We start from the raw sequence: 15,477 nt of genomic DNA on the forward strand, positions 1-15,477 counted from the left end.
ACAACAAAATACAAAATTAAGATGTATTTCAATGTTGGTGTTTGTATTTTAAAATGAAAATTAAATAAAGAGTAGTTTTTTCATTTCTCATATCTGCTTCCAAACATAATCTGAATATTCAATGACCAAAAGAGACAGGGACAGCGGTGGAAGAAAGGAGCAGCCAGTGTGGGCAGAAAAAAAAAAAAAAAAAAAAGATGTGATGCCGCAGGCTGTGTAAAACATCCACCACCATATCATTTTCACCGGGGCTGCTGCTTCAAGCTCCTCTCGCTTCTTCCAACTTCTCGACCCGGCAGAGAAGCCCACAAGTAGAGATGGCTCACGATGAAGAGCTTGTTTTTTGTTATTTTCGTCGTTGTTACGTCTAAAAAAAAAACCAGCGACTAGCACATAATGGAGGTGGACTCGCTGCAGCAGTCGGTGTTTCAAGTAAGTAAAGTCGTTTTTCTTCTTCTTAAAAAGTTAGCAGGTGACATTTTCGGCGACATTATTGGCTCCGATTTGTGTTCACCGCCATTGTCGTTTTGTGTCAAAATTTCCCAATGTTTTCATTGCTTTTTATCGTGTAAAGTTGCTTTGAGTCAAGTGTGCTACGGCAGTATTATCACCGTGAAATTAAATTTAACAGCTAGGGTACCGTCGATTTGCTCACCTACGGCGACATTTTGGCTCCAGTTCGTGATAAATGTGTCACTTTTGCGACTTTTTGCTTCTTGTTAGTCACCAGAAATGTTTGTATGGATTCGATTTTTTTTCAGTCAGTATTATTTTATCGTCGTCGTCCGCTTTCTTGTCACCTCTTTCTCAGTATAAAATCGCGCCACAATGCTTGAAACAACAAAGTACTCGTTATTCAACTTAAATCAATCAACTCAAAACGGCTTATTTGTTTTTCAAACTTTTTTGAGTCGAGGCACATTTATTTCACTGAAAAAATTCCGCGGCACACCACCGGCTGAAATTGTGACAAAAATAAACTGATTTTAACAGTATTAGTGTTATATTGTTCATACAAGCATTTTTAACATTGAAGAATGACGTTGTATTATAAAGCCTTGGATAGGAAATAAATAAACACAAAGAAAAACGTATTTTATAATGTTTCATATTGATACTTGGTGTGAAACATGGGCCTGTTTGGATAAACACGCGTCACTAATTCGCTTGTCGCTAAACAAAGACAATTAGCTACCCGCTGCTGCTGCCGCCACCTGCTGGTATGGAAGAGTACTCCAATGTCGTCAAGACATGATTACGGTGCCAGACAAATTAGATAATTTCCCTGTTGCACACCAGTGTGCCGCGGCAAACACTGCTGTATTTTGTCCGAACGTCAAGCTAGCTGCTTAATGGTCTCATTTTTTTGTGTTTTGAAGAGTCTCAGCAAAGGAGCCTGCAGGAAAGGTCGCTTGAAAGGTTCGGACGGGAGCACGTCCTCGGACACCACCACCAACAGCCTCATACGTCAGGCAAGGAGTGACCATTTCCTCGGCTCATCTATTTAAATGTCCTCTTCTCACCACTTGCCTGCCTCGTAAACGCCCCCTCGCTGCACTCGGGGAACTAACGAACCAGCTCACTAATATTAACATCTAAGATTTAACCACACGGTCATTGTCGTTTACTTGTTTCAATTTGTTATCGTACAGTAAATCCCCTCAAAGTTGGCTAGCGGAGTATGCCCCGGTAGCCCGTTTCCTGTGCCCTTGTCGGAATATGTTTCTTTTTGTAAACGTGCGCCAGTAAAAGCGAACCGGCCGCAAGTTCTGCGCTCCAGTCATCATCATCCATCAGTCGTGAGATGCGTGCTTCTCTGAAAGTCTTGTGTAAACACCGGCGGGCACACCGTGACGGCGTCGGCATCCCTCCTGAGCCACCGTTCTAGCGTCTCCTGTTATAAAGCAGAAGCGGCGAGCTATGCCTTTTTTTACGCGCCTGGACTTTGTATAATGGAGAGACCTGCACGGGACGGGATGGGTGCCCTCGTCGAAATGTTTCTCCCTTTTTAGGAGGAGGCACACATCTAACGTTTTGGCAGCGGGAGCAAAAACCGCCACCTCCTGTTTGTGCTCAACATCTCTGAGAACTTGTGAATGAGCCTCTTGCCTCACGCAAACACTTCCCGCTGAGAATTTGCCCGATTTTCTTTCTTTCTTTCTTCTTCTTTTTTTTTTTTTTTCGGACCGCCACTCATGGGAGCTGCATGCCGATTCCCACAGTAAACAGATGAGGTGCCTGAGTCATAGCAGGCAAACTCTTTCGAACCGTCAGATTCTCGCAACGGGAGGTCGTTCCAGGAACGCAGGGAGAACGAGGAGGAGTGACGCGTTCGGGGTCATTGAGGCCTCAGTGAGAGCGACCCAAAAATAGCGCACCTTCCCGTAACGGATCCTTTGTTTGGGTGATAATCTAAATACTGTTTTGCAATAGCATCAGTTTGTGTTTGAATACGCCGTTGTGCTTCTAAGAAAGTCATAAAGAGTGGAGCAAACACAGTTAATTCATTCAGGCACAAACACGCTTGTGTGAAGGAAAATTGAACGTGAATGAAATCAGATGATGGGGAGGGAATGGGGGATGCCCCTACTTCGGACGGATCCCGGGTTCACCGCCCCCCTTTTTACCGCGAACAAAGACTATATGAATACAATATTTTTCGATACGCTTCAAACCTTTTGGGCTGGGATTAGCCAAATGTGATTCATTTTCCGTCTGAGTCCCAGTTGCCTTCCGAGCGCATCCTGGGAAACCATCCAGCCCGTCCCCGCCCTCTCGCAAGACCCGGAATATTAATAAACATTCCTAATTTAGCACTTGTCTAAAAGCAATCAACAAAGGCTTCGGGCGAAGCAGAGAATAAACAGAAGTGAACTTTCGAAGGATTGCTGAAAATAGGTCTTTTCGTAATAGCGATTAGTGATATGAAACAGAAACAATTTTGCTCCGAGATGCCAAATTAGAAGTTGGAATGCTGTCTGAGGTCTTTTAGCCCCCTACTTCCTCTCGGACTTTCTGATGAAAGGCGCACTTGAGGGCAGGAAAACCCGGTCGCATTCCCCCGCTGATTGCGGGCCCTTATTATTATTTTTTTTTTCCTCCTCTTCTTGCTTTTTCGAAATGACGTCACATCCTCCTGATTGGCATCTCATCAGACCTGGCAACCTCTCCCGAGCTCTTGCGTAACCTGCACAAGTGGTGCGCGCGTTTACGGAGTTCCGAGACTGCCCAAATGAAATGAATTGGCCACGCATGATTTATTCAAGTGTTTAATTATCATTCGTGAAATCATTATGGACAGGTGTAATTGCTCATTTCATTTTGACGCCCTCAGTCCTCCGCAGATGTCCCAACATGCAGCGTGTTGCTTGAGGTTGTCAGACGGCAGCAATGAGTTCGGCGCTAGACTGTCACCTAGTGGAAGAACATTGTCATTTCAAGTGTTTCACCTAAATTTTGCATCCCATTTTTTTTCTTTTTTTTTTTTTGTTTTCTCCTCTGAACCCAACATGCATGATTTTGGAATGTGGCGAGGAAGTACCTGAAGAAAAGTCCACATGGGAAGGTTCAAGATTCAAAGCCTGCAACAGACCAAAGTCAGTCCTTAATCCACCCCACTTAATATTCAAATAATCTTTTTGTTCTGGAATGCCCCGCGTTGCATAGAGCAGCACTTTGTTTTTAGACCGTCAGCTTTCCAGATGCCATGTTGTTGTGTTCACGTTGTGATGAAGACTTTTCCCGCGGTATTCACCTTCCTTTGTCACAGCTCCGATAACACCCGCAGCCCCGTTTCCGCGTCGGCTTTATTTTTCCTGAGAGGAAAAAGGGAAGCCACTTATTTGAGGAATGCTTTTTTTTTTTTTTTTTTTTTTTTTTTTTTTCATACTACTATCCTTTCCATCACAGGCGCCGCAGCACTTTCTTGCATTGAAAGCACATTGCAGAGAAAGCATGACGGCTAATGCAATGCAAATGAGGACTGACTGGCAGAGCGTTCAAGTTGAAAAAGGGGAGTGGCGGGGGGGGGGGGGGGGGGGGGGGACTCAAAGTCAAGTGAAGAAAGAGAGAAGGGGGCATATGGACGGATGCTCCGGTCGGACGCCAGGGGACGGCGGGCAATAAAGGACACCCCCGCCCCCTTCCTCCCCCCACAAGCCTTCGTGCCGAGGAGCAACTTGTGCGCCGCGACCAGTGAGTGCAATTCCACAAGCGGCTGAAAGCAGCCCTGCAAAAACTGTAGCATTGCAGAGAATCTTTTTTTTTTTTTTGAGGGGGGGGGGGGGGGGTGCGGGGGCATAGCCGACCTTCCGAGGAACTGAAGTGGATTTCGGCATTTGGCTTTAGCAAGATGGCTACGAGGTGATGATGGCGACGACAGCGGGGTTTGCCACTTTCTAAGTCCTCTCGTCAGACGTGGAGGATCCGCAGCGACGGACCGAGGCTGAGCGGATGCCGCCGCCAGACAGGTAGCCCCCACCGCCCCCCCCGCCCCCCCTCCCTGCCCCGGTCCCCTTCATGCCGTGCTGTGGGCTGGGCCATCGCCGGAAAGCACCGCTTCCATATGTAAGTTTGACGGTTCCTATTCAGCAACAGGGTTCGAGGGGGAGGGGGCAAAGATGCGCATTTATCATTCTGGGTCAGAGATGCTGCATTCTGGTCCGGTCTTTTATTTATAAACGTCGCCTGATTTGTGAGCGAGTCCGCAGTTTACTCCACCTTACCCCAGGAGACCATAAGCACGTTTATTTCCATCTGTCATTTTTTTTTTTTTTACCCCTGTGCTGCAGTTAAGATACTTTCTTTCATTCGCTTTCACCACTAGATGGCCTTGTTTCACTATTTTTTTTTTTTTTTTTTTTTTTTCCACACACTCAATGACAAGAAGGCAGATTGTGAGGCTTTAAAGATAATATAAGAGAAAGTGAAGAAATGGTTTCAGAAAGTGTAGCTATTGTGTGTGTCGGAAGTGTGCCTTTAAGGGGCGTGGACAAGCGAGTACTGCCCTGGCCCGGAGTTAATTAGTCTGCATCTGAGTCATATGTTCTTATTTTGGCCATTTGTCCCCTTCAGTGAACGTCTGAACGAGTATTGACGACTGCGATGTACCTTTTGATTCCTTTGGAGTCAAACTTGTTGGATTGCGCAACCACTCAGTGAAACCCCAGCGGTGACGAGCCCGCGTGCGTCATATCCGCGAGTGTCGTCATGAGCTCCGCCCGAATAATCCATTGCAGCCTCACGCTGGATGACGTGACAGCGAGTGAGCGCACAAGCGATCCGCCAGGTGTTGTCCCACAAACGCAGCCCGGACAAAAGCTGCCGCTTGCGCCGTCGGAGGAGGCGGAGACGCTTTTTTTTTTTTTTTTTTTTTCCAGTTTGAAAGCATCTTCGCCCCGCGTACCGTCGCCAAGAGAGAATATTTCTTACTTGTGCTTAACCCGCCTGATTAATTTAGCTCCACAGTGCGCTGGATCGACATTCACCGCACAACTGAGTAAGCTTTAATTTAACTGATGAGTGGATTAGTGTCGGACCAGCTGTTGCCGGGCCACACTTGACTGGTAAGCCTCGGCATGTGTAAAGGTGTTCAACGCATCCGGACGGCACGTCGGCCGCACGCGTTCACGAGTTGGGCTCCGCCCCCCCCTGCCGTGCTGAAATGTAACAGCGTGAATGTAATATGAAAAAAGAAGAAGAAGAAGAAGAAAAAAAAAAAAAAAGCTCCAGCCGCCGCTAGTTCTGTGACGCTCCGCTTACATGTTAGCGTTGCGTAACAAAAATGACAATTCCACCCTCGATGGAATGTGGAGCAGAGCGTTTCCTGACAGGCTGGCGTAGATGGTCCCAGACGCTACTCATGGAAACTCTGGGAATGTAAGACATGAGGGGGAGGGGGGGGGGCGTCTCGGATCCAGTCAGGAAGATTTGTGAATGGAGGGCAGTCAGTCAAGTGGGACGACAGAACACATGATTTAAAACATGATTTGCTAAGGTTAAAGTTAGGTTGTATTTGGGACTTTTTTTTTTTTTCAAAACTTTATTTGAATTTGGTATTTGCAACGCTCAAGCCGCTGACATACAGGTGTTTGTTGGATTTGACTACTGCCCATCACATAGTCACCATTTTATATAGATCGCGATCGTTTGACTTGTTTTTAACAGCAATTGAGATCTTAACCGAGACGTAAGTCCTTATCCAGCGTTCGATGACGTTATGACCTTTAAAAGACGATCAACAATTTGAGTCGGAGACTAATGTCTCCTCGTACATCTATTCCCAGTACATTTTATAGTGGAATAAACGGTTCAAGGGTGTCCAGTGGGATAAAGTTCGGCCGAGCCATTCTAGTAAAGAACTTGCACCGGGGACAGCCAGTGAGTCGAGATCAAGTCAGTGAGTCCAAAAAACACGGTTCGAGAAAGCCGAGACAAAAATGATGCAAAGTTGGCTTCATCTTGAGTTTGCCCCCCGGAAAATTCCTCTTAATTAAAGCCCGTAGACCCTGTCAACTCATTTACCCGATCATAGTCGATTTCAGTCTGCCGGCGATGAATCTCCTGCGTTTCTGGAGGCGCCGGGATGGCCGCCTGGGAAAGGCGTTTTGGGCCAGAACTTCTTTGGCAGCCACCGGGCATTTTTTTTTTTTTTTTTTGAACTTTTCCAGAGAATGTGGAACTGTCCGGAAACGGAGCGACTAATTGGCAACAGAGATCCCGAGGAATGTCTCGGAACTCTTGTAGCACTTTTACATAATGTTATTGCTTCGCTATAAGACTGGAAAGTATGATATATATATCTATATATATATATCCGAGTAAGCTATTGCGCCACTTCAGCCTGGAAACATTGAAGTCAGTCTCTGAACAATTGACCCAAGCTGAACAACGGAGCCTGGCTTCGAAAGCACTCGTCGCTCTGGAAGAAGCAGGCTGCTCCCAAAAATGTCAAGTAGTAGTTTGTGGAAGGTGACAGTGGATTTTATTCCGTGGATAATTAGTACGTTGCTTTTTTTTTTTGGGGGGCAGAGTGCGGAAGCACCGTACTAAAGTGATATAGTCTGGTTCTCGCCTGCTGCGCCTTCACCGACTGAAATGCGAACAATTTTCTTCTGGAAAAGGCCAATCGCGCATCCTTGCTAGCGCAATGCGTGCGTTTGCGGTCTCGGCTTGCGTTTCGACTCAAGCTCGAGCCGGAGGGGGCCAGGCGGTCCGAGCCTCATTTAAAACAGCTGCAGATGTTCTGCGGAGCTCATTAGGGGCAGCGGGACGGAGGCCGCCGGCCGATGTGGATACAAACAATTCATTAAGGGCGACGGGTGTTGAAAGTGGATCGGGGCGGACCGTGAAGTAGTCGCGTGAGGAACCTGGCCCCTTGCGCGGCCAAATTGCCGTTCTTTAAAATCACTTGCAGATCGGGAGCATTTTGCAGAGGCGGGTTCCGTCCGTACGATCTTCCGGCAAATATTTATATGAAAACGACCCGCCTCCGTCGGGGTCGGGGTAAACCCTCCGTTATCCATACATACAAAACAATGACGGTGAAGACGTTTTTGAGCCGTTGTGAAAACTTTAATCGCGCCCCGTTCATGACCACGGACCCGAGTTGGTGCCGTTTTTTTTTTTTGTTTTTGTTGCGTTCGGGGAGACGCTGGTCATAAGACGGGTTGAATATTTAAAGACTCGAAAGCGTGGTAGCAGCAGCGCTGGCGGAGGCGGCGTCGGCTTTGGTCTCGAAGCAAAGCGGCGCCATGACAACAGGTATGTTGAGAGGGCGTACCCATGAGGGAAGGAACAACAAGGGATGTAGTCGCCGATTTTGTTTTGGGGGGGGGGGGGGCGGGGCGGGGCGGGATGCCCCGGAAGCTGCCGGTTAAGTGAGGAGCCCTCTCCTCCACGGCGTATGCTCATCCGTCGATAAGCTCGCCCTCGGGAGCCGGGCCACGCAGAACGGCAGCACGATTGGTAGCGTGCCGGGGCTCCGATGGGCGGGGTTAAACCTGCTGGGATGTTTCATATTCATACTCGGCGTGAACACGTAAGCAGTCGGTCAGGTCGTCGCCTGCTGTCAGGAGGAAAAGAGTTGGCTGGATTTGCATTTTTGCGAGGCTTGGGAAGCTTTTTTTTTTGCGCGGCCGTGGCGTCCTCCGCCAGATGCCGGGTGATTCGGGTTCACCGGGAAGGCCACCCCCTGGCCACCGCCCCTGATCCTGTTGCCGCGACAGCCCGCGGGGCGGTCTGAAGACTCCTCTCAACAGGCCCGCTCGCGTTGCCATGCTCAAACACTCCAAGAACAAAAATGTCTCGTGGGTAAGCCGAGCGTTCGCGACGTGCCGAAGAGTGCGCGAGGACGAGTCCGGCAGATTATGTTGGACCGTGGTCGTGCGTTTTCCGCGGGTTTTCGATGCTCCTGTGCCTGGTGGCCTTTCCAGAGAGAGGCTTTAGAGATTTGACTATTATATAACGACAAGCTACGACATGTCCACTTTATCAAATCTGCCGGCCGGTTTGCCAACTCCGGTGGCGGTCCAAGGAAGTTATTGACGAGTTTTGCATCCGAGCCTGACTCTTAAATGCATATTTGTCCGGAGCAGGAATAATGCTAGAAAAATCTCTTCATCATGTTGTCCACGGTTTATTTATTTATTTTTTTAAAATGTGTTTGACATGTAATTCTTTGGTAGTGCAGCAGGATCAAGGCAGATTAGAGTGAGAGTGGCTTTGCAGGGATGAAATCAGCTACTTGGGCACAGTGGGGGTGGGGGGTGGGGGGGGGTGCAAAGAGGACAGGATCAAGTTATGGTTCACTGTACATTTCAGCTTGTGTGTGTGCATACCTCACCTCGTGTTGCGTTTGTGGACATACCTGCGGCAGTTGCCGTTGACGCCGTCATAGACCTTATACCGCAAATCGTCATTACACCGTCATGGACCTTATACTGCAAATCGTCATTATTGGTTGCAATAACGTTGCTTTTTTTTTTTTTTCCGTAGCGCATCATTAGCGATGTGCCTCTTCTATCTTTCCCACCCAAGGCATACTCTGCCCCACTCAGCCCCCCCCCCCCCCCCTCCCCACCCCGTTGCCCCCCAGTCCTTCCATATGGTGCATATGTCATTCTGCTGCGCTGTCCTCACACTGAACCTGAATGTTTCCGGCGCACGCGGCGCTGGAGCGGGAGCACCGCATTCGATTAATCGAATCGGTTGATCGGTGCGAATCGATTTTAAATCGATTTTCGGTTAATCATCTCTTACTTCACTCCTCCACGGTGTGTGTATAGGATTGAACGATTTAAATCCGTGGCTTTCAAAATCTGCCCCGCTCGCTTGACTGGAAGCATTCCGACGAACCACAACGGAATGATTTTTGCTAAGTATCGTTCCGTTTGAGGTTCACCCACTGGTGACCCATTCCTCGTCACCCCACGAACCACCGCAGGTGTACCCAGTAAGGCTAATGACTTTGGGGCGCACGGCGGGAAAGGCGGCAACGGTCATCGGCGGGCAGATTAGCGCACCAGATGCCCCCCCCGGTCTGCCTCGTCGCAGCTGCGGCCCGGCGGCGCGTCGTCACATTCACGTCTCGGCATCACCAAAGCTTTTCTCAGAAGCGAAATAAAAACGCGTTGCCGTCTGCATGCCGCCCCGATCTTCCTAGTCGAGTGCCATCTAGTTAACCGCGCGTAACAGATGTCGCCCTATGAAATTAAAGCTTAATGCCCGGCCAGCGGGGAAAAACACTTGAGAGCGAACCATGACACGGCGCAGCTTAAAGTGGACTATGCGCGGCCACCCGGCGCGAGCTGTGTGCCGTCGGCCGTCTTTTTGCGGGTGGCTGCATCTAATTCCCGCGCCTTTTTCGCGTGTCACTTGGGTGACAGCGGTTGTATCTAAGAGGATTGAGGAGTATTGTTTTCGTCCGGCATTGAGGGAGGACGAGCATGTCCAAGAAGCCAAAGGTAAAAAAAAAACAAAATAAATAAGAAAATGAAGTATTTTGAATGTCTTCTATTTAAGATGAATTTTTTTCTTTCTTTGAACTCAATACGCACAGAAAAACCCATTTGGGATTAACAGCATTTTACTTGCGCAATAGATTTCAGATCTGTCCTTCAATGAAACCATGAATGAAAGAGGAAAGTGCATCTTTGCCCGATTTATGAACTAAACGCCGACTTGCCTGAGCAAATAGCAGAATCGCCGGTAGCCGTGGATGCTCTCGTGGGAGGAAGCGGGAATGCGGCGTCAACTACGGTGGCTTGGATTACGCCAAAAACAACAAAATGGAACGCGCCGATTTTAAACGCTTTCAACATCCTTTTAGCCCGAAAATTGGGTTACCGTTCAAAATCGCTTAATCGAGCAGCCCTAATTGACAGACTCCACTTTGTGACATCCAAGGACCCATAAGCCACAAAGAATTTCATCAACTATTGTGCAACCTTAATCGCACGTGTAACATCGGGGACGGATGAGTCGAGACCCGTCTTTAGCATTAGTGAAGTGCAGTACTTTTCTCCCAAATTCATTTTCCCTCACGACGGCGACTTTACTATTATTCTTTTTTTTTTTTTTTTTTTTTTTTTTAATATATACAAAGGTATGCGCCCATCTTTGCTTTTACTCTAAAATCCCGGCTCTTTGGAAAGTGGGACAAATCTCCTTACCGAGAGAAGCAATCATTTCAAAGTGAGTCCGGGATCAAGTGGACACGAGCAATCGTTCCCGCGGGGGTGGGGGGGGGGGGTTATATTGTTTGTAGCTAGCCTGATTTCCCCCCCCCAGTACTGATCAAGCAAGATGTTTGAGGCATGTTTTTGCCGTCCGACCTCAAAGCGTTTTCACGTTTTATTTTGGAGTAGCTCCCAATGTTAGCGGCTTCAGTTCGGCGCTTCGACGCTCGTCTCTGCGTCTTGTCCTCGCCTCTCTCTTACTTTCCGTCCGTTCTCCTCCTTTTTTTTTTTTCTTCTTCTTCTTCTTCTTCCCGGGCCTCCTTGGTCTCGATGTCTGTAATTAGAGACGGTCCCGCGGCTCGAGTGACGTGGCGTGTCCCGTATCCAGGTAACCTCGGCCCTCGCGGGGTTTCATCACTTGTGAATCGGAGTCCCGTCGGGGCCCAGTCAAGATTTTCCATCCCTACTTTCATTTACTCTATATTCCAAAGATGATGTGTGATAACGTACGACATCGGGACAGACGCTTATTTTCTAATGTCTTGCGATCTTTGAATATCTCTTTCGGGAAAGCTCTGGTGACATAATAGATCATCAACGAAGTTGGTGTTTCTTCCAGGAAAATGTCAAGTTGGATCAGGGTAGCACATGAAGTCCTCACGGAGAGTTTTTCATTTGTCTAATGGCACTCTTGGCAAGTCTGCCGTCGTCGACGGTTGGAGAACGCTTCCGTGATTGGTGCGTTTGGACAAACGTCGAATATTTGCATGCTTGACCGGCAAAGGAAACGCTCGTTGATGCCCGGGTTTTGTTTTCCTTTGGCGTCGGTGGGAATAAATCAGCGCCGTCTGGCATCCGTTTGCGGTTTTGGGCTTTTTCATGTCTTCTGAGCTTGTCTCGTCGTGATACAAACGGATTCGCGATCCCCGTCGAGGCTTCTGGCCTGTTCATGTCGGTTGTGAGTGACTCGCCACTCAAAATGTCCGCTTTGAATCCACGTTGCTGTTGAGCTGCTTGTCCATTTTGCCGCTGTGGCTAAACGATTGGCCTGGTCGTCGAAGCGGGCTGTGCGCTCTTAGAAAGGCGACTCGGGCTGCTAGTTAGCATCTTAGCGTTTGGCTAGCCACGACGTCCGCTAGCCAGTAGCTGAGCTGCGTTGTGGCTACGGCGCGAGGCAGTTACACTTCTTGTCCCGTTTTGCGTGGGCCATTGTGTTACAAACTGTATTTAATTCTTATTTTTACGTTTTGAAACGATTTTGAAACGATTTTGAAACATTTGCTCTACGCTAACAACAGTCACGGAGGGTCGCCGCTCTCACTTGCGGGGTTATTCCTGGCTCAGATTGAGGCGGAGGTTGTTTTTCTGATCATTCGCTCACTGCGCCCTCGACTGGTTCAAAATATGAAGTATGAACATGTTTTTATTGTTCTTTAACTTTTCGCCAGAAAGAAAGCAACATGTCGCATACTAAATTGAGTTCGTTTACCATAAGCGCTGGACTCAAAATGTATTGATTTGTCACATTGTTGTGAGAGATGGCTACATTTTTCTTTCCTTTTCTTTTTTTCTTCTATTTTTAGTTTGTAGCTAGCGACAGCGGCTCCGTACTCCACGATCGCCAGTCACACGCTCGGCGTGTGGCCTCTCCTCCCTCGAGGCTCGATCTCAATTAGTCTGACCTTCAGTTTGACACCGCACAGACCGAACCGCCTCACGATGCGTTAAATCTGTCTAATGACCTTTTTTTTTTTTTTTTTTACCCCTCCCTTTTTCGAAACAACGGGCATGGCACTTTCTTTTGTTGCAGTGCAAACAAAATCCATCCATCAACACTTCTAAGGCTCACAAGCCCCCCCCCCCAATAAACATGGCGTAATCCTCGCTTAGACAGAACATGAAGCGAGCAAATTACGGCGTGAGCTTTGTCGCCTTTTATTTTCTGCGCTTCCCTGTGGGAGACTTCAGGAAGTCTCCTACGAGAGACGAGCTCTGTCCTTTCATTTCCTGTCATTTTAAGTTTTGTTTTACGCGTGACGGTAAGCCAACGTTTGTCTTTTAGATACGATACCTTTTGCTGAAGCTAGCATAGTTAGCATGTGTGTATCTCATAGGGATGGAACGATTCACTGAAGCTTCGATTCGATTTTTTCGATTTTCACTTCCGATTGCTGCCATGCTTGCGCACTAGTGTGGCTCTGCAGCCGTCCACAAGCACGATACGCGGTGATGTTTGGCGCAAAAGCATCATTCGAGCTACACATTCAACATGTGCTATGCACCTGGAATGAAAAAAAAACGTTTCAAGACATCACTTTTCTCGGTGAATTTAATCGACTCGATTTTCGATTAATCGAATCAAGTCATTGATTAATCTGGGCGAATCGATTTCAAATCAATTTTCGATGCATCGTTACCGCTTTCTCACATACTTCTCGATAAATTGTGAATAAGTCTCGGGAGTTGGACGGAAACATGATTCAGGTAAAAATAAGAAAATGGAAAAAAAAAAAATGGAGATGTGTTTGATGAAACAATGAAACGGCTGAATAGTCGAGTCGTCAGTCAGCCCGAGCATCTGACGTTCCTCTTGGAACCGTTGTTTTGTCTGGCGCACACTACGCTTCGCTTTGTCACGTGCCGAGCGCACGCTCTGCAACATAATCCTCACGGGGGGGGGGGTTAACCCTGATCAAACCCAATATAATCCAGGATTTAGCCTGGGCCGCCCATAAAACAACTCACTGAGGCGGAGGAAAGATACAAATCGTTTCGGCGTCGACGTGCGGATAATGACTTCCTGATATCCCCGGTCTCAGCAACATGTGTTTCAGGCTATACAGCCAGTCGAAACCCCCCCCCCCCCCCCCCCAAAAAAAAAGAACCCCGCAGCCTCTTCTTAAGGCAAAGTGGAACTCGTGTAAACTCCACAGATCACACACGCGCGCAGGCATAAAAAGCGGCTGCAGCTGCTTTCTGGAATTTTCAGGCCAGCCCTGTTGGCCAGAGATCTTCCTTGCTTACCCGTAATGTGTGTGCGTGTGCGCGTGTGTGTGTGTGGGAGGGACAGAGGTTGGGGAGGAAAGGGGGTGGGGGGGCTTGTTTTTTGGGTCTGGTTGACGGTTGTGGCGTTCCGAAGGAGCAGATTCCCAGCGTGGGAAAGACGCTCGTCCTCTCGCCGTGCCTCTCAAGTAGGCCAAAAGAGGACCGAAAAGGAACTTTTAACTCCTTTCCCGACTCACACTTTTTTTTTTTTTTTTTTGGTGGGGGGGGGGGGGGGGGCGGACACGGAAGCAAAAAGGAATTCCTGTGCTGCGCAGCAAAGATGGGCAGCCGCTGAGATTTTTTTTTTTTTTTTTTCCTCCCGGCAGAAATGTTTCACTCGGCTAGCGAGGACTCCGATTTGGTGAGTTTCAGGAAAGTTTTTTTTTTTTTTTTTCTTTCCAGGCTTTTCCGAGCTTTTCTTCCTTCCTCTCTTTGCGAGGGGAAGGGCTTGGACTCCGGCTGAATGGAGGTTATTGGGGCACATTTGAAGGGGCGTTATCCCACGGTTGCGCTTCAAGAGAAAACTTGCACGCCGAGCTATGCTTCTTTGTCGCGCACAACCTTTGCCTCGGTTTGGATCCGTGAGGGGAAATGACGAGGTCGGAACCGGGTCGATCCGTGTACCCCCGAGTCCACAAGCCCTGCCGGCTTTTTTGAAATTCGGTTCGCCACTTGGGAGTCCGCGGAGGTCCGCCTGAACTTTGCAACCTCTGCAGTGGCGCGCCGCGTCTTCTCGTCTGGCGCGTCGGAGTCTCGCTCGGAGGTTTGAATGGAGGGCTGCGGTGACGGGGGCCGAGCGCGAGCCAAGCCGCAGCCAACCCGGAAGAGAAAAATAACCGCCTTTGCCGATGACGGCGGCTTTCACGTATCTGCTTTTGCAGTAGCCATGAGTTTCGCTCACTAAATCCAAAATAGTCTGGGGAAAAAAAAAACGACGATTTTCACGACCTTTGCTTCAATCCATTTTTAGTCGAATCTCGTCGATTTAGCGTCATCGATGCATGTTTCACAAACACAAAACAAGATTTGAAGCGTGAGTCCTCTCGGGGTTTTTTTTTTTTTTTTAAACGAAATTTATGATTTCATGGCCCGGTTAAAAGTTGAATGAAATAAGCAAGCTAGCGTATCAGACAAAAAGCGATACGGCAAAATGAACTTTTTAAAAAAACAAAATTTTTTTTTTTTCACATTTTTTATTAACTTCACACAGAAGACAAATAAAATAAACAGAAAATTTAACAGAGTAAAAAAAAAAAAAAAAATTAAAAAGGGGTCATATTACCGTCCGCATCAAGTGAAAGGCATCGAGGCCGACCGCACGGCTCTCCAAGGCGCTCGCGTTTGTCGGCCGTTTTGCTTTCGCCGGGGGATGGTTAGCTCGCCGCTCGTTCCGCTCTCTCGGCCAGCTCTCATCAATCATCTCGCAGTCTTTACACCTCGTACGCCAGGAAGCTGCCGGAATATTGATGACGCAGGCGTAAAATAGAGGCGACTCCCCCGTCCCTCCCCTCGGGCCGGCCCCTCTCGCTTAACTGTATCCTCTTCATCGGCCGTCATCCTATTATAGCGCTCGCTCGCTGTCAGATAAAGAATATCCTCGCAGTGAGGGGATTGACTGCTAATGAGAGCGATGCCCCCGTCAGGGACAGCAGCCGCCAGTCGCAGGTAATATTTATTAGCGACCCCGGGATTAGACCGTAATACGCAGCTAGAAGTGCTAAAAACAAAAACACTTTTTTTTTTTAAACATCTTCCA

At 48.2% G+C, this 15,477-nt stretch overlaps 1 protein-coding gene across 14 annotated transcripts in view; it reads left to right on the top strand.

Annotated features, from left to right (window-relative positions):
• The first annotated feature begins 214 nt into the window (after positions 1–214).
• cacnb2a (calcium channel, voltage-dependent, beta 2a) overlaps positions 215–15,477 on the top strand; it is a 28,449-nt gene continuing 13,186 nt past the window's right edge. For 2 of the 14 annotated variants that reach the window (XR_015084501.1, XM_086021435.1), the window contains exons 1-2: positions 215–432; positions 1,380–1,472. Coding sequence is in view for 9 of the 14 variants with exons in the window: in XM_086021435.1 (XP_085877561.1) it covers positions 397–432; positions 1,380–1,472 (129 nt within the window). In the remaining 5 variants the exon portion in view is untranslated. Of the gene's footprint in view, positions 433–1,379; positions 1,473–4,052; positions 4,567–5,066; positions 5,565–7,863; positions 8,311–13,951; positions 14,083–15,477 lie in introns of those variants that run through there. The other 12 variants (XM_086021441.1, XM_086021446.1, XM_086021437.1 and 9 more) reach the window with 11 other exon arrangements.

This window comes from Filicampus tigris, chromosome 21, assembly GCF_054856515.1.
Source record: "Filicampus tigris isolate MCC_2025a chromosome 21, RoL_Ftig_1.0, whole genome shotgun sequence".
Lineage (NCBI taxonomy): Eukaryota > Metazoa > Chordata > Actinopteri > Syngnathiformes > Syngnathidae > Filicampus > Filicampus tigris.